General features: G+C 52.7%; 1 protein-coding gene and 1 long non-coding RNA gene across 7 annotated transcripts in view; one reads left to right on the top strand and one right to left on the bottom strand.

Moving 5' to 3' along the window:
- Nucleotides 1-663: 663 nt before the first annotated feature.
- LOC147576424 (uncharacterized) lies at nt 664-4,027 on the bottom strand. Its single transcript, XR_015240783.1, has 2 exons — nt 3,955-4,027; nt 664-1,294 (listed from the first exon to the last, which is right to left on the bottom strand). It is a non-coding gene; the product is annotated as an uncharacterized LOC147576424 (long non-coding RNA).
- The window catches only part of INCENP (inner centromere protein), a 26,992-nt gene continuing 12,816 nt past the window's right edge, over nt 4,026-18,201 (top strand). For 2 of the 6 annotated variants that reach the window (XM_086677182.1, XM_086677176.1), the window contains exons 1-7: nt 4,026-4,164; nt 7,835-7,985; nt 8,392-8,505; nt 9,370-10,199; nt 16,489-16,540; nt 17,355-17,412; nt 17,511-17,628. In XM_086677182.1, coding sequence (XP_086533308.1) covers nt 7,846-7,985; nt 8,392-8,505; nt 9,370-10,199; nt 16,489-16,540; nt 17,355-17,412; nt 17,511-17,628 — 1,312 coding nt within the window. In that variant the 5' untranslated portion in view covers nt 4,026-4,164; nt 7,835-7,845. Of the gene's footprint in view, nt 4,165-7,291; nt 7,410-7,834; nt 7,986-8,391; nt 8,506-9,369; nt 10,200-16,488; nt 16,541-17,354; nt 17,413-17,510; nt 17,629-18,201 lie in introns of those variants that run through there. The other 4 variants (XM_086677181.1, XM_086677178.1, XM_086677180.1 and 1 more) reach the window with 4 other exon arrangements.

Raw genomic sequence — 18,201 nt, 5'->3', positions numbered from 1 at the left:
AATTTGCTAAGGAGGCAGATCTTTTTTTTTTTTTTACATATTTATTTATTTTTGGGAGAGTGCAAGTGGGGGAGGGGCAGAGAGCACGGGACAGAGGATCTGAAGCAGGCTCTGTGCTGACAGCAGGGAGCCTGATGTGAGGCTCAGACTCACAAACTGGGAGATTGTGACCTAAGCCAACTGACTAAGCCACCCAGGTGCCTCCTAAGAGAGTAGATCTTAAGTGTCCTCACCACGAAAGAAAAAGAAAGAAAGAAAGAAAGAAAGAAAGAAAGAAAGAAAGAGAAAGGGAGAAAGAAAGAAAGAAAGAAAGAAAGAAAGAAAGAAAGAAAGAAATAAAGGGAGAAAGAGAGAGAAAGAAAGGGAGAAAGAAAGAAAGAGAAAGAGAGAGAGAGAAAGAAAGAAAGAAAGGGAGAGAGAGAAAGAAAGAAAGAAAGAAAGAAAGAAAGAAAGAAAGAAAAAAAGGGAGAGAGAGAGAAAGAAAAGGAGAAAGAAAGAAAGAGAAAGAAAGAAAGAAAGAAAGAAAGAAAGAAAGAAAGAAAGAAAGAAAGAAAGAAAGAAAGGAAGAAAGGAAGAAAAAGAAAATAACCATGTGGGGTGAGGCATATGTTAATTAGCTCGGCTGTGATTACTTCACAACATGTAAATATATCAAATATCATGTTGTACACCTCGAATGTATATGTTTTATTTCTCAATTATACCTCAATACCGAAACAAAGATATACCCAAAAAATGGATCATAGTGGATATTAAATTGCTATGGCATTTTGATGTCCTTAGATACATTTGAAAGGGTGATGCGTGAGTTTTAGAAAATTATATCCTTTACAACCATTTTAACGGTAAAAATAATCTTAAGGTCAATTTAAAAAATGTGTACCTAGGTTTTAAAATGGTCTTAGTGGACGCTAGAATAAAACTATCCAAAGACTTTGTCTCTCTGGCCTAGAGACCTGGGACTATCAGTTTCCCCCGCGGGGCAGATGTTAAGAGGGCTTCCTAACCTCACAGGGAATCCACATTTCGGGCCCCACCTTTGTCTCCAAAGAATCTGGCAGTGGAGGGCCGCAGTGCTCATCAGGGTGGAGGCTTCCTCATTGCTTTCCAGAACATTCCATCACAGGCATCTTCATGCTAATCTCTACCTACGACTTCTACTTTATTTCACTGTCAGAAATCCATTTCTAATATCCCAACATTCTAATGATATAAATATTGTCCATTATACTGTAAACTCCATGGGAGCAGGGTTATAGCTGCTAGGCTCACTGCTGGGTCCTCCGCACAGTGCCTGGAACACAGCAGACAGGCAAAAAAATTATTAAATTGAAATAAGAGGGGCAGCTGATTTTGTAGGGGAAGGTTTTTATTTTTTTATTTTATTTTATTTTATTTTTTAAGTTCATTTATTTAAGTAATCTGTACTACATTCAACATGAGGCTTGAACTCCGGACCTTGAGATCAAGAGTCACGTGCTCCTCTAACTGAGCCAGCCGGCCGCCCCCAAAGTTATTATTTTAGATGTGCAGTATTGGAGATATGGGATAACAATTCAGGTAAAGCCCACGAGTAAGTCTAACTAATTCATTTTTTGCAGGGTAGCCTTTCTGTGATTTGAAGGTTTTTAAGTAAATCTCTTTTCTCACATCTGTCCTTAAATAAGTCTTCCTACAGAGGAGGCAAACTCTTCCAGAGAGACACAAGGTTTGATTCCAGTTTTTTTTTTAAATTTTTAATGTTTTATTTATTTTTGAGAGAGAGAGAGAGAAGGGAGACAGAGAGAGAGGGAGACACAGAATTTGAAGACAGGCTCCAGCATCTGAGCTAGCTGTCAGCATAGAGGCGGATGCAGGGCTCGAACTCACCAACCGTGAGATCATGACCTGAGCCCAATTCGGACACTTAACCAACTGAGCCACCCAGGTGCCCGTGATTCCAGTTATTTTGCTATGGTATCTCCACAGGTTACTTATCCTCTTGTTTCATCAGTTAAAATAGAAAATTCTACAGCTTGTTGGGAGGAGCTAATGCCTAGAAAAGTGCCAGGAACAAATACTGTCACAGCATGGGCGTTCAGGAAATGGTAGCTGGGAGGTAAGGTTTAGCTGTTACTATCCTGGGTGTTCTTCCCTCGGTTTAACTCCACCGGGCACGGTTCCAGGGTAGACACAGGCCTCTAGGGCTGGGCAGAGCAGAACAAGACTTCACTCCCCCGTTCACACACTTTCCTTCCACATTCACACCTCTCAGTTTGCTTTAACAGGATTTGGGGCTTGACACTGGCAGTGCAGGACATCTCTGAAGGAGGCTAAAGTAAGAGAAACGTGGGAGCCAACAAAGCATCCGGGAGTGGGGGGTAATTATCATTCCCCTGTGAAAGGAGACAATGGAGCTAGACTGGAACGGAATACATTCCATCAAGAAGGGTCGAAGAAGGTTCAGAAGAAAGTAATGCCACAGAAACGTAGGAACTGGAAAAAGATGACCCAGCTTAACCCTTCACTCTCTCTCTTTTTTTTCAATCTTGGTCAAAACATATAAAATGTACCATCTCAACCATTGTTTTTTAAGTTTATTTATTTTGAGAGACGGAGCACAAGTGGAGGAGGGGCAGAGAGAGAATCCCAAGCAGGCTCTGCACTATCAGCGCAGAGCCCGATGCAGGTCATGACCTGAGCTGAAATCAAGAGTCAGACGCTTATCTGAGTGAGCCATCCAGACGTTCTCATCTCAACCATTTTTAAAAGTTCATTACAACATCACTATAAGCCCATTGTGCAGCAGACTCCTCTAATTTTTTTTAATCTTGCAAAACGGAAACTATCTCTATTGAATAATTCCCCTTTTCCCTCCCCTCCCCAGCCCCTGGCACCCACCACTCTACTTTCTGTGTCTAAGAGTTTGACTGCATGAGACCCCTCTTACAATCAGAATCATGCAGTATTTGTCTTTTTGTGATTGGCTCATTTCACTTGGCAAAATGTCCTTAAGGTTCATCCATGTTGTAGCCAAAGACAGCATTTTTCTTCCTAAGGGCTTAATAATAATCCATTGTATGCATATGCCACATTTTCTTCATCCATTCATTCATCAGTTGATAAACATTTAGGTTGCTTCCACCTCGGCTAATACCGCAATGAGCACTGGCATATAAATACCTCTTCCAGATTTAACTGCATTCTTTTACAGGTAATGGCAACCCTGACTCAGACTGACTGATTAAAGCAGAGCTTCACAACAGTGGCAATGTTGCCACTAGACAATTTTTTTTTTTTTTTTTTTTTTTCCTGCGGGGAGTGGGTGGGTGACCTGTCCTATGCAATATAGGGTGTTTAGCAGCATGGCCAGCCTGTACCCAGCAGACGCCAGTAGCCCCACCACCCGCCCCCCAAAAAGAAAGCGTATTCATATATTGCCAAATGAGGGTGGGACAAAAGTGCCCGGGTTGAGAACATTGCACCAAAGAAACACTGAGGTCATTATAGATGGGACCCAGTCTGCTCCCATCCAAGAGATGGCAGACGGCTCTACAGAAATACAAAGTCCGGTGCGATTTACAAAGCATTTGCTTTTTAATTCTCAAAAAGGGCACAGGGCAAAAGGATGTCGTGCAGCACGGAGGGGAAAACTAAAGTAAGAAACTTGCAAAGACGAAAGCTCCGGCGATGCGCACGGATCTAAGGTATCGACCCGGCGGGGCCTCGCAGGGCATGCTGGGGCTTGTAGTTCCGGCGTGAGAGGCGCTGGGCGCGCATTCCCCCACCCAGGGCGACTTCCTCTGTCGGCCGCCTGCCGCCGCTCCCGGAAGCTGAGCAGGTTAAAGTTTCAACGCTTCCTTTCCCCGCCTCTTAGTCCCGCAGACTGCCAACCCGAGTAGCTAATAGGCGGCCGGGCTGGAGCTTTCTCTTATCTGATTGGCCTAGAGTTTTGTAGCGTCGAGACAAACTTACTGGGGATTGGTCGAGTCTTCAGTTTTGAAATTCGTAGGTTTCGCCGCGCTGTAGCGCCCCATCGCTTCTCCGAAGTGGTGCGCCCCATCGCTTCTCCGAAGTGGTGAGCCCTGGAGATCCGGAGTCGAGGGTCTGGGTCCGCGGGAGGCTCTGCTGGGGTGGCCGCCGGACTTGGATCAGAGAAGCACTTAGGAGACGCGGTGCAGTCGAGTGAGTGCGCGCGGGGCGGCCGGCGGGGCTGGGGGTGGTTGGCGAGTTTTTACCCTCCCGCCAACTCTGGACTGGGGGCGTGACACCCCCGGCCCTTTGCCCCGCGGCCTGGGAATGGACGGGTCACCTCTTCCAAGTGGTGACCTGCCTTGGTCCTGGGGCCTGAGATGACCCCTTATCCTCCACCTAGGTCACGAGGTTCCGAAAACGTAATCCCCCGCGCCCACCTCCCGGGTGCCTAGCATCCTGTTTTGTGCTAGGAAGCCCTTTGTTGACCTGGACGCGCAGGGCGCGCACACCAACCCGGAGTTATGCCCGATGACATTTCTGTACAGTTAACCCACGCTCCACACTTCCCCCCCCCCCCCCCCCCGAGCTGAGCAACGTTTTAAATTGACCATTTCCGGAGGCCAGTGTTGCCCCTCATTTTGTTCCTCCCCAGGGACGTTCACCGTCAGCGGTTCAGTACCATTCGGCGGCCGTGGCCTTTCCTGCAGGCCTTACCTTACAGAGACTGAAATCGAGGAGGTGATATCGCTTGTGGTTAAGAGCACAGTTTAAATCCAGGCCCCGCCCCTGACATACTAGGTGACTTCGACTTAACTTCTCTTTGTCTCAGTTTCCTCATTTGCACATAGGTATCCTCGAGGTTGTAGTGAGAGTTAAATGGGATGATGCCCCACCTGAGTATGGAGACAGGCCTCCGTGGAACAGCTGTTTATGATCATGACCATTTCTCACTAAGGTGTGGTAGACGGTTAAGTCTCCGACTTCCTGCACCTCAAAAAACAGGCATTGCAAAGGAGGCCGGTGGAGCCTCTGGTCTGGTGTAGGGTATGAGGGAAGTATTTGGGGAGGAAAGTGAGCTCCCTTCTCCCTTGGTGGGATGTTGGGTGTTCCTGGTTTGTGCACACAGGTTCTTAGATTGGCTGGAGATTTTTTGCTGTTCGTTCTTTACAGGAGCCTCCTTGATATGCTGATCCCTCCTTTCTCAGTCACCTCTTTTCTAACTTACGGTGATCGTTTTTATTGTATTTGTTCATGTTTTATTTATTTTTGAGAGAGAGAGCTGCCCGTGCACATGAGCAGGGGAGGGGCGGGGGGAGACAGAGGATCTGAAGCAGGCTCGGCACTGACAGCACAGAGCCTGATGTGGGGCTCGAACTCACAAACCATGAAACCATGATCTGAGCCGAAGTGGGTCGCTCAACAGACTGACCCAGGTGGCCCAGTGACCCTTTTCAAATAGCCAAGCTGAGGTCTCTAAGGACAAACTTCCCCATGGAAGAAGCCCAAACACTTTTTTGCACTTTGCAAAAGAAGCTCTCATCAACTTTGCTGTTTTGAACAAATACTTAAAGGAAAGAAAGATGGCAGTTGTTGCTTGTTGTAGCTCTTTAGTGAACCTTTGTCTGGGTTTTGGCTTCCTTAAAACAATTTTCTCTTTCCTGGCCTCCCTCTGGGGTCCCGCACTTTGCCAGGGCTGAGCTCCGGGACAGAGCGGCGGGGGCGGGGGGCGGAGGGGGGGGGGGAGGGGGGGGGCGGCGATGGCAGCGGAGAGGCCATGCCCGTGATTGGCTGGCTTCAGAGCTGTCTCCGTCCACCAAAGCTTCTGCCGCCCTGCCCAACTGGCCCTGCCCCAGTTAGCGCTGTCCCTGGCATCTAACCTGTGTATGGCGTGCCCTAACGTGTATAGAATGAACTCTTTTGGTGTCCTTGTGTGTATGCCTGGGAGAAGTACCTGTAGGATGTTTATTTCTAGGTGTAGAGTTGACAGATGGAATTGATTTCATTTAACAAGTATTCCTCTCATGCCAGTCACTGTGCCAGGCTCTGGGCTTTCAGTTGCAAGCAAAACAGACCAGGGTTTGCCCTCAGGGAGCAAATGTTTAGTGGGCAGAGACAGGCTTTGTAAGCAAAGAGATACACAGTCCCCCAAGTGTGATGCACAGAATTGAAATTGACGGATGGGATGGTGAGTTGCTGAGATCCAGGTGCTGAGTAAGCTGTGCAATTAGGAGACAGAAGCTTCCAGATACAGGGCAGACGTTGGCTTGAGGAACAAAGGCTAGTGTGCCCTGGAAATCAGGCCTCCAGAAGTCTTGTGAAGCTGCCACAGGACCTGGTATTAAGCTCTATAAGGTGGCAAGGGATCAGTGACTTAGCTCCTCCTTCCAGGAGCTTCCCTCTTAGGTGAGAGGCTGTGAGCTCTGTCAGCCTGGTTCTTGATTTTCAGGGTGTAGGCCAGGGTGGTGGGTCACTGCCAGGGCATAAGATATGCAATCTGTTATTATGGCTGATGACACATATTCATTCCCCTGTGGGGATATTTACTGAGCCCCTGCTGTGACTGTAATGAATACTTCTTCCTCTGGGGGTGGGGTGGGGGCTTCAATGATGATTTTATAACAACAGCCTTAAGGAGGATGCATGAGTTGCTGGTTTGGGGTTTTTTTGTTTTTTATTTTATTTTTTTAATGTTTATTATTTTTGAGAGACACAGAGACAGAGAGCAAGCAGGGAAGGGGCAGAGAGAGAGGGAGACACAGAATCCGAAGCAGGCTCCAGGCTCTGAGCTGTCGGCACAGAGCCCGATGCGGGGCTCGAACTCACAGACCGCGAGATCATGACCTGAGCTGTAGTCGGCCTCCCGACCAACTGAGCCACCCAGGCGCCCCTGTGTTTTTGTTTTTTAAGAGGACATTGGTTTTGGGGCCCCTGGGTGGCTCAGTTGGTTAAGCGTCCGACTTTGGCTTGGGTCATGATCTCACTGTCTATGAGTATTGAGCCCGAGCGTCGTCAGGCTCTGTGCTGACAGCTCAGAGCCTTGGAGCCTGCTTTGGATTCTATGTCTCCCTCTCTCTCTCTGCCTCTCCCTGGCTCACACTCTTGTCTCTCTCTCAAGAATACATAAACGTTAAAAAAAAAAAAAAAGAAAAAAAGGAGGATGTTGGGTTTGTAGATTTTGTATTGTCTTAAAAATAAGACATTGCTTATCTACTTCCCTCTGCTCTCTCATCCATTTCTAAGACCTTTCAGCTCAAGGGAGAGGGTTGTGGGGACCCTTAGGAGACGAGCGTGTCTCTAGACCCCTGCTTTCTTACCAACTCCTTTGGAATGCAGAACCCTGTGTTCACTGGCCTCTTGAAGGAGCAGTTGGAACCCATGTTCTTTGGCCTGATGCCAGGGGTCAGCTTGTGTGTAGCTCAGGGTGGCTGTGTCTGGCCTTTGCCCACCCCCCACAGGTAGTAAGAGGAGAACCCACAGGCCTGTGTTTGGGCAGGTAGAGAGGGGTCCTGTGCCGGCTGCAGTTTCTCCCTGATCCAGGAGAGCAGGTGGCCATGTCTTGTCATTTTAAGCCCCCGAAAAGGCCACTTGTAAGGACTGTTGCTACCAGAATTGGCTGGGAAGTGTGGACTTCTGGGGGCAGTGTGCTGTGGGTGGGCGACGAGCATTTTCTTTTTTGCAAAACTGACTGCCGGTGGGTTGGCGTTTGGAATTCTGCATCTCTGGGTGGAGGGGAGGGGCTGTGGGCAGGAAGGGGCTCTGATTCAGGTACTGGGTGGTTGTGGTCGTCGGCGATGGGCGCTGCGGCCCGGCAGGCCCTTCCCCTGCGCCAGGTTCCAGCCCCCAGCCCTGAGCCCTTGTGCCTCTTGTCTGCTTTCACCAGACAGAGCCACCATGGGGTCCACAGCCCCGGGGCCCATTCACCTGCTGGAGCTGTGTGACCAGAAGCTCATGGAGTTTATCTGCAACGTGGACAATAAGGACTTGGTGTGGCTCGAAGAGATTGAGGAGGAGGCCCAACGCATGTTCACCAGGTAAAGGCAGGGCCGAGCTGGCAGGGGGCGCGGTGGGGACACAGCAGCCTGCTTCCCCACCTGACTTGCAAGACAGACAGGCTGCCGGGCTTTCCCCCAGAGTGCCTGGTGCTGGGGGCCGCCCTCACGTGATGGGAAGGGGAAGGAGAGGTGCTGGGCTGGCCCTTGGGGTGGCGCTGCGGTGGCTACCTTGCCTGGTAGCCTGGTAGCCTTGCTCCCCTCTGCGTCTCCGGGAGGAAGCCCTGCAGGCCTGGCACGGGGCTTCCACGTGGCCTAGGAGACCTTGGTGCTGGTCATCCGAGCTTGACTTGTCACTGCCAGGAAAGGGCCGGGGCCAGGCTGGGTTGGGGAAGTGGGCTGGCGGTTCCCGGGCAGCCATGAACATCACTCGCCTCGTACCAAACAGTGAATTCAGCAAGGAGCCCGAGCTGATGCCCAAAACACCTTCTCAGAAGAACCGACGGAAGAAGAGACGGGTTTCTTACATTCAGGATGAGAACAGAGACCCCATCCGGAAAAGGTGGGAGGAGGGTCAACTAGGCCTGTTGGGTCTGGAGGCTTGGAGCCCGTCAGGAGACTTAGATCCGCAGGGGTTAACTGGGAGCAGAGGCCGGCGGGAGTAGCAGTGGGTACCCTGTGGGCCGTGCTGAGGGGTGAAATGCCCCAAGGAAACAAAGTGTGACCCAGGACCGTGGAGTCCAGAGTGTGTGTGTGTGTGTGTGTGTGTGTGTGTGTGTGTGTGTGTGCATGTTCACGTATGTGTGCTTGGGCCTTGGAGTTGGGAAGGATTTTTCAGAGGTGGGAGAAGAAAGAGAATCCATCCTTCCGCGTGGGTCAAAGCAGCCAGAGGTATGGACCAGGGGCTCTGCCTGTTGCTGCACTTGATAACGTCCATGGAAATGGCCGTGGGCTGCGGTGTACTGGGGGAAAGAGGCTGGGTCTTGGGGTCAGGTGGTCCAGGGTACGCATTCTAGCTCTGCCTCTGCACAGCTGGGTGTCCTCGGGTTCATTATCTACCTCTAAGCCTTAGTTTCCTCATCTCTAAGGTGAGGAGGATGGTCCCTGCCTCTCAGGGCCACCTTGTGGAGTAGAGCCTCCAATGAGATGCTTGGCACAGTGTGACCTCAATCAGCGGGAAGTTTGTAATGACTTTAGTCTTCCCAGCAGTTCTGTGAGGTCTGGTAATATCCCAGTTTATAGGCGAGGAGGCTCAGGCTAAGAGAGGAGCGGCCACGGGTCTCGGCTGGTCTTCTGCCTCCAAGCCCTCCGGTTCCTACTCCATGTAAGCTAGTGGCTCCTGGGGAGACTGGTGCCCCCTGCTCGACTTTCGGGGGGTACCCCTTGCCCCGTTGGGTTGTCTCAGCCTCTGCTCTGCTGCCTCCAGCAGGTTGTCCCGCAGAAGGACCCGGAGCAGCCAGCTGAGCTCCCGGCACCTCCGCAGCAAGGACAAGGTGGAGAAGCTGGCCACGGTGGTCGGGGAGAACGGCTCCGTCCTGCGGCGGGTGACCCGGGCTGCGGCCGCGGCGGCGGCGGCAGCCACCGTAGCATTGGCTGCTCCTTCGCCCACCCCCGAGTCTCCCACAGTGCTGGCCAAAGAGCCTGAAAATAGCCTGGCCCAGGGCCCGCTGGTGCCTGTGGTGGAGATCGGCGTCAGCGAGCGCCAGAGTGCCGAGCTGCACCTGGGCCGGCTCAAGTCTGCCCGGGCTCCTTCCCCGACTCCGTCTCTTGTAGCCACGGCTCCCGCCTCCCACAGCATCTTGATATCCGGTGAGGAATCAACACCCCAGAAGCCGGAGGCTGGGAGACTGGCGTCTGTCACCGTGAGCTCTCTGATGGCTACACCCCAGGACCCCAAGGGCCGAGGGGGCGGAGCCAGCCGGTCCGCCTCCAAGCTCAGGATTGCGCAGGCCTCCCCGGGCCCGCAGGATTTGGCGGGCTCTCCGGCCTCGCCGTGGCAGGAGCGGGTGCTGGCTCCCATCCTGCCCGATAACTGCTCCACGCCCACGGGCGCCCACATAGACCCGCAATCCGTGCGGCGCAGCCTGATTGCCCCGTCCTCCCCGGGCCGCCAGGTCTCGCTGGCCCAGAAGTACTCCCTGGTGGCCAAACAGGAGAAGCCAGTCCGCAGGTCAAGCAGAAGGATTGGCAAGAAAGCCACTGAAGAGCCAGCTGCCTCCGCCCGTATCATCTGTGAGTCTGGGGGCCCAACAGGAGGTAGGGGTGTGGTGAATGGTCCTTGGTGCCTGGCTTAGCTGGAGTGGCTCTGGGGAACCATCTAGCAAGGAGCTGTCCCTAGAACTTTTTGCGATGGGGTAAATGTGCCATATCTATGCTGCCCCATCTCAAAACCACCGCTAGCTGCGTGTGGCTGTTGAGCCCCCAAATGTGGCTCGCGTGATGGAGGAACTGAATTTTTTAGAGTTATTACATTTTATTGAGTTTAGATTTAAACTAGTGGCTATCGTATTGGACAGCGCAAATCTGGAAAACAAATTAGGAAACCGAGGTCTAGGGAGATTGGCCACAGTGTGGTTAATGGCTGTGCTGAGGCTCAAACCGAGGCCTTTGACCCAGGGCCAGCGTGTCTGGCTTTCTTCCTGCAGAGGCTCATGGACATTGGCCGCGTTTGTGGCCTCCTGATAGCAAACTGCTGTGCTGGGGATATTGCGGGGAAGAGATGTAGATTGTCATGGCAGCAGGCTCCTTTAGGGACAGAGAACTGGATTTAGTGCCAGCTCAGCAATTCACCTGCCCTGTGACCTTGAGCAGGTTACAGAAAATTCTTTGTGTGGGCCTCAGCTGTTACGTGAGCCATTTTTGTCATCCTCTGGTCCCAGCTCAGGGGACCGTGGTTGCGGTGGGAGCAGGTGCGAGGAGCCACGGAGGAGGATAGGCAGCTCTAAGAGTCAGGGCTGGCTGTGTGGAGGAGGTGGGGTCTGAGCCGGGAGGCTTTCGAGGAAGGATGGCTGGGCTTTCGGCAGGTGGAAAAATTGTGGGGAAAGGTATCCCTGGCCGAGGGAACAGCTTGTGCGAAGACCCAGAGGAATGAAATGGCAAGAGATAGGGTCTCTTGGGCTCATGTGCCGTACAAGGGGCTTGGGCTTGACCCCATTGATGCAGAGGATGTGGCCCCTTGATGGTCGTTGAAAGGTCCCTGGCACCGTGGGGAAAATGGCCAAAAGGAAGGGAGAGAAGGAGGCAGGGAGACCAGGGAGGAGGCTGTCTCCAGGGTCCAGCCAGAGGACAGTGAGGCAGTGGGGCTGTTGGAGAAGAAGGTCCAGGTTTTAAGTTAGTGGATATTAGAACAGTAGGCAACATCTGCCTGGCACTTCCAAGATTTATAAAACACTAGGTTCTCATTTGGCCCTTGCGAAACACTGTTAGCCTGTTAGCATTTCCCCACTTGACACAGGAGGAAGCTGAAGCTTACAGTGGCCACTGAATTTGTAACATTGGGAAACCGGGGCTTGAGCCCCACGATTCATCCTTTCCGGGGTGGCCGGCTGCTTGCCGAGGAGGCCTTGTGGGGAACCCTGGAGTGGGGCTTGGTCCAGTGGGTAAGGACACCTCCCCTCACCAGATTTCATCCCCACCTGGGGAAGGGCTTGCTCTGGGTCATGGGGCTTGAGGACATGCAGTCCGGGCATCTGGCACACGGGCCATTTTTGGATGCTCATCATGGCTGAGATATTTCTGACTTGCCTTGGTGGTTACCTCAGGCCTGAATCTGATCCTTGGAGAGTGTGACGGAGCAGGTCAGCCTGGAGCTCCGGAAGGAGGGCGGGGGAGAGACTCTAGACAAGTCTGTCTCACTCCCAGGCCAGGGTTCATCCACCTTGAGGTGGAAGGAAGAGGGAAACTGCGGGGGCGGGGGGGTGGGGGGGACAGTAAAACATGGCGATTAAGCCCTGGAGTCACACACAGCCTCCGTGACCTTGGGCACACCTTTCTCTGGACCTTGTTTTTCCCATCTGTTAAATGGTGATAACACCTGCCTTGAATATGGGTAGAGAGCCCATCTTAATGCTTGGATGTGGTACAGGCTCAGTCATTCTTAAAAGGTATAACCCAAGAAGCCTGTGTTCCCGAAGCTCAGTCTGGTTGTGGCCAGGCTGCCCCTGAACTGAATTGAGCCACAGGGTGTTTAACCGTGGGGGAGAGAGGCTTCCCGGAGGCCTTCCTGACGCCCAGGTTCCGAGGGCTTGGCTGGCCGGGCAAACTCGGAAGCGGGGTCTTAGTTTGGGTTCCCCCAGAAGCAGCCTCGATGTCAGGATTTGAGTGCAACTTGTTCATTTTGGAGGAGCAGGAAATGCCTGCAGCAGGGTTGTGGGCAAGCGAGACCTGGAAGGCCTGGCGCTGTGGGGGAACCTCCGGAAGTCGGTGTGGAGCACTGCGGCGAGGGGCTGCCGGGAAGGGGCGCTGATGCCCCCGCACTCCTGGCCTGGCGCATGTTGGCCGGTGGGAGCCACTGGGCAGAGAAATGGTGCCGCGGTGGGAGGACAGGTGGGCCCGGAAGCGGCTAGACGGAAGCCGCTTCAGGGTTTTTGGAGGGTCCTGCTGTTCAGGAGGGGCGCCTCTTTGGGGTTCCCCGGCCACCTCTGCATTGGGGAGCAGCCCATCTGGCCCTCTGCCAGGCCTCACGCCATCTCCCTTGCCCCCACCCTGGGCCCGAGGCCCGAATGGCACGCAGATGGCACTTGACATTCCAGTGGAATAGTTGTGTGGTCACACGGGCCTCTCTTCATCCCTCTGCTCCCTCAGCGGCCAGCACGGAGCTGGGGTGGGCCGTGAGGGGAGCCTTTCTGGCTATTGGCCCCCCGCCAGTGGGAGCAGGCACCTCCCTTGATTGTAGGCCTGGACCCAAACTGCCCCCTCCCGTCGGCTCAGGCCTGGCTTCCCCCTACCCCCGGAAGCAGGGTCCTGCTGCTGTTCCCTTTGGGCCTCGTGGTTTGCTGCTCCAGCCCCTTGTTCATCTTCCCTCCTTCCCTTAGACCCTTGGGCCCCAGCCGGCCTCACCCCAGCTGCCTCTCAGCCTCACCTCGCAAACTCCCCCCGCCCCCCTTCCTGCCTCATGGCCTTCTGCCTAGACCAGCAGCTCTCAACCTTCTGTCTCAGCACCTGCTCCCAGTCTTGAAAATTATTGAAGACCCCAAAGAGCTCTTGATTGTGAGGGTTCTAGACACTGATAGTTCACTGTATTAGAAATTAAAACGGAGGGGCGCCCGGGCGGCTCAGTTTGTTAAGCATCCGTCACTTGATCTCGGCTCAGGTCTCGATCTCAAGGTCGTGAGTTCAAGCCTTGTGTTGGGCTCTGCCCTGAGCGAGGAGCCTACTTTAAAAAAATATTTAAAACAATTTTTTAATGTGTTTTTAATTTATTTTTGAGAGACAGAGAGTGAGCGGGGGAGGCTCAGAGAGAGAGGGAGACACAGAATCCGAAGCAGGCTCCAGGCTCTGAGCCGTCAGCACAGAGCCTGACAGGGGTTCAAACTCACAAACCATGAGATCATGACCTAAGCCGATGTTGGACGCTTAACCAACTGAGCCACCCAGACGCCCCTAAAAAAATACTAATAAAAAATTTCAGTATTATCTAATTTTATTTTCTCTAGTAATATTTTGATATTAAAGATTAAGAGTATTGGGGCGCCTGGGTGGCTCAGTCTAACCGACTAATCGCACTGTCTGTCTGTCTCTCTCTCTCAAAAATAAATAAACATTCCAAAAAAAAGGTTAAAAGTATTATTTAATACTCTGATATAAAAAAAACAACACACCTATTATCTATCAACGTTAGATTTTTTAAAAACTTTTAATGTTTATTATTTATTTTTGAGAGATAGAGACAGAGCACAAGCAGGGGAGGGGCAGAGAGAGGGGGAGACCCAGAATCCGAAGCAGGCTCCAGGCCCCGAGCTGTCAGCACAGAGCCCGCCGCGGGGCTCGAACCCACGGACCATGAGATCATGACCTGAGCCGAAGTTGGACGCTTAGCCGACGGGGCCACCCAGGCGTCCCTAGTTTTTTTGTTTTGTTTTGTTTTGTTTTGATTATGACAAAAATACTTCTTTTCCAAAACAAAACTGTAGTAAGGAGGCTGCCACTCTTCCACGTCTCGCGGATGTTTTTAACGTATGGCTTGAAGGAAGACAGCAGATTCTGCACTCCCCGTGTTGTGTTGTGTTGTTTTGGCTAAAGCATATGAAGAAAACTTGGCCTCACACAGATACGCAGTTGGAAAAGAAAGGAGTACTGTAAACGTCTTTTTGGATAATTGTGCATATTCGTGCTTTGTTTTTTTTTTCCCAGATAATTCGTGCATGCTCAACACCACCAGTGGTAGCTTCTTAAAGGCTCGTTGCAGGGTGGAATCAGAAACTGTCATTGGTCCCACCTCGGACCGTCTTGCACTTTTCTTTTTTTTAGTTTTTCCATGTTTACTTATTTATTTCTGGAAGAGAGAGAGAGAAAGCAGGGGGAGGGGCAGAAAGAGGGGGAGAGAGAGAATCCCAAGCAGGCTCCGTGCTGTTAGTGCAGAGCCCGATGTGAGGCTTAAACTCACGAACTGCGAGATCACGACCTGAGTGGAAATCAAGAGGCGGAGGCTTAACCTACTGAGCCACCCAGGCACCCCTCTTGCACTTTGAGTGCAACTTTTCTCCACGTGCAGTTTTGTAGCTTCATGCCTTGATCGTTTGGAAAATGCTGTCTCACTGAGTTATGCACATCTGCCTAATGTCGACACCCTTCATCATCTATTTTTTTAAAAGGAGCACATTTGTTTTCCCATCTCATCAGAAAAGTCTGTAGGTATTGGGAAGCTACGAAGCTTCTGGCCATGTATACATAGTTTTCGAAATTCTATTTTGGGGCGGGAAATCATTTTTTAATTATTGATAGCAGATATTCATGGTTCTTTTTAAAAAATGTTTATTTTTGGGGCGCCTGGGTGGCTCAGTCGATTAAGCGTCCGACTTCGGCTCAGGTCATGATCTCACGGTCTGTGAGTTCGAGCCCCACGTCAGGCTCTGTGCTGACAGCTCAGAGCCTGGAGCCTGTTTCAGATTCTGTGTCTCCCTCTCTCTCTGCCCCTCCCCTGTTCACACTGTGTCTCTCTCTGTCTCAAAAATAAATAAACGTTAAAAAAAATTTTTTTTTTTAAATGTTTATTTTTGAGAGAGAAAGTGAGTGCGAGAGGGACAGAGAGAGAGAGGACGACAGAGGGTCTGAAGTGGGCTCCACGCTGTCAGCAGAGAGCCCAATGCGGGACTCAAACCCCCAAACCGTGAGATCATGACCTGAGCTGAAGCCGGATGCTTAACTGACTGAGCTCCCCAGGCCCCCCTTATTCGTTGTTTTTAGGTGACCACTAACTTTGTTCATTTTTAAAGAAAATGTCTACCAAATATCCAAGATTGAATAACTATGGTTTGTCGGTTGCCTTTTCAATTAAAAATCGTTCCATGAAAAAAACGGCTAGTTGAGCTGGGAATTCAAACATGAGCGCTTTCCAGAGACAGGAGTTTATAGCAGAGGGCGCTGCACATACTCTCCACTCTACCACACAGAGGGTACTTAAGTTTAGATTTAATAAAATTCATGGTTTTTACTCTTTCATCAAGGACATTCTTAAGTGAATTTGGACTTTTCTGTGCCGAGCGTGGGGTCGTCTGGTTTCACAACCTGTTTGGTGCTCAGACTCTCACCTAGCACAGCTTCATTGCTTTTGCGCTCTCAGGGCAAAGCACAGCACAGAGGGGAAAATTACGTTTTCGTGTTGGGGTGGAAATAGTTAAGACCTCATCGATCCCCTGATTGGGCACTTGACTCTCAGGAGTCTGAAAATAGCCTTTGGGGACAATTGGCCTGGATGTCCTTCTCTCTCTCTCAACTCTTCCCCCTTTGTCTGTGACCGTCTTTTCCTTCACGTCCCAGCCTCTAGACCAGTTCGGCTCCCCGTAGCCTTTCAAAATCTTCTGCTCTTTTCTGTCATCACACATACCACGTGTCTTTTACAGGATTATTGGATGGTTATGTAGGCTACATAGTGGCTCTGTTGGTCTTTCTCACTGTTGGGTCCCCAGGGCCTCAGGGCCTGGTACATAGCAGGCCCTCAAAGAATAATTGTTGAATGAATAAGCTGCTTTGTGTTGGACCCCATGCTGGATGTTGGGGACCTGGAGGCAGACATGGTTTCTCTTCCCAAGGTATTCCCGGCCCGGTGAAGGAGCCAAGGTGTGCTCTCAGATGGGCCCAGGTTGCCAGCTAGGGAATAGGAGACATAAAGCCAGCAGCTCTATCGAGGATGCTAGGAGCAGAGGGAATTTGCTCAGGCAGGCAGGGTCTCTGTACCCGGTGAAGGGAAGGGTGGTCTCTGGGGAGGAGAGGTCTGGCTGTAGATGAAGAGTGGCCAAGCTCCAACCAGCACATGGCTCCCGGCACCACTAGCAGTGACACCTGGCCAGTTTCTGAGGCATCATTCATTCCTTTGTTTTCCCCTCAGGTCACAGTTACCTGGAGAGGCTCCTGAATATTGAGGTGCCCCAGAAAGTTGGGTGAGTTCAGTTCCAGGGTCTGGGGAACCTTTCCAGGGCTGGGCAGGGCACATGGATTCCTGTCTAGGTGAGTCCCAGGAGTGGAAGCATTTCCCATGCCCCAGCGTCCCCTCCTTGTGGGGACTGCCTGGTCCTGCGGCCACCCCTCCCCCCATTCTAACCAGGCAGCAAACGACACAGGTGTCAGCTCTGGCCTGGCCTTGACTCTTCCAAGCCTTACCCTAGGGCGTGGGCTCCATGGGAGTCCAATCCAGAGGCCTGCTGCGAACTTGAGGAGCCACGTCATGCCTATTGTGGTGGAAAGGGGGCGGCAGGGCGGCCGCGTGTGCTGCCTGTACCCCAGTCACACCCCAGCACCGCTTTTCCTTGAGGCCACATCTTGCCATCACTAAAACTAGGGTCCTCTTGCCCCTGCTTTGGGGCAGAGGGTCAGTGCTTGAGGTAGGGAGACAGGGAAACCGGGTAGGCACGCTAGCTTTGCTGGCCCTCCCGCGAATGGAGAGCAGACCTCACAAGGGACCAGAGACAGTGACCCATGGGGGCGCGAGGGGTCGGGGTGGAGCCGGCAAACGGCCGGCATGCCAAACCAAGCCCTGATGGGGTGAGTGCCACCGAATTCAGAAGCTGACCTCCCTTGTCTGCCCAGGCCGCAGACGCTCCAGGGAGCCCCTGGCTCTGGCTGCTGTCCTCTTGTCCCGGGTGGCGCTGTGGGTTTGTGACCCAGACCAGGGCGTCTGACGGGTGGGGAGGTGCTCCTGTGAGGAGGACTCAGGCTGGCTGGGCGGGTCCCACATACCTCTTGCTCTGCTTTCAGCCCTGAGCAGAAGCGGCCCAGCGAGGAGGCCGAGCCTGCACAGGCGGCTGAGCCAGAGGTAAGGCGAGCAGGCCAGGGAGGGGAGGGCTCAAGGGCCCCTGAGGCCCAGGTGCAGACCCCAAAGCCTCGGTTCCTCCCCTCCCCCGCTTCCCCCAGGGCCCCAAGCAAGACAGGAGTACCCTGTGGCCCCGCAGTGCCACCAAGATCGCCATTAGCACACCTGGCTCGCAGCCTGTGGTTGGTGGCCAGGAGACGCCCTCCAAAGGGCGGCAAGGTGAGTCTTCCTGCCGTGTGCAGATACTCAGGGTCGTGCTGGCCTTGGTGGCCTTGACCTGACTTTCTTTTGGGGGAGAGGGAGGCCCCTTTCCTGGGCTCTCCAGCCAGAGGTAAGCGAGACCCGGGGGGGGGGGGGGGGGGGCGTGGATCTTTGGGTCTGCAGGTTTCATTGTCCACCTTTTGGTTGGAGCTGTCTCCGAGTGCCACGTGAGTGGCCAAGGCCGGTTGGTGTGTGAAGTCGGGTGAGGTGAGGGTGGGGCGCTTGAACTGGGGTAGTGACTGAATGCGCCAGGTCGCAGACTTGGACCCCTCCCCGGGGGGGCAGGGGGAGGAGGTCTGTGCTGGGGTGTGAACACCTGGCCTCGTGTGATGTCTCTGCCGCTGGCTCACTTCTCACCTTCGTGGGTCCCCGGTGTGAAGAGAGCAGGAGAGCTACGGGCTCTGGCACTCCCAGGCCGCCAGGGGTGGCCTAGCGTCTGGCTCACGTCTCCTCAGTGGGAAGAGCACTGTGGCCGTGAGGTCTTGGTCCACAGCTTCCCCAGCTTTAGGATGGAGTCAGCGACAAGGGCCA

The sequence above is a fragment of the Puma concolor genome, chromosome D1 (assembly GCF_028749965.1).
Source record: "Puma concolor isolate L17-30 chromosome D1, mPumCon1.1.hap2, whole genome shotgun sequence".
Classification (NCBI taxonomy): Eukaryota; Metazoa; Chordata; class Mammalia; order Carnivora; family Felidae; genus Puma; species Puma concolor.
Note: the sequence above shows the minus strand (reverse complement) of the source record. Positions and strands in the feature narration are given on the sequence as shown.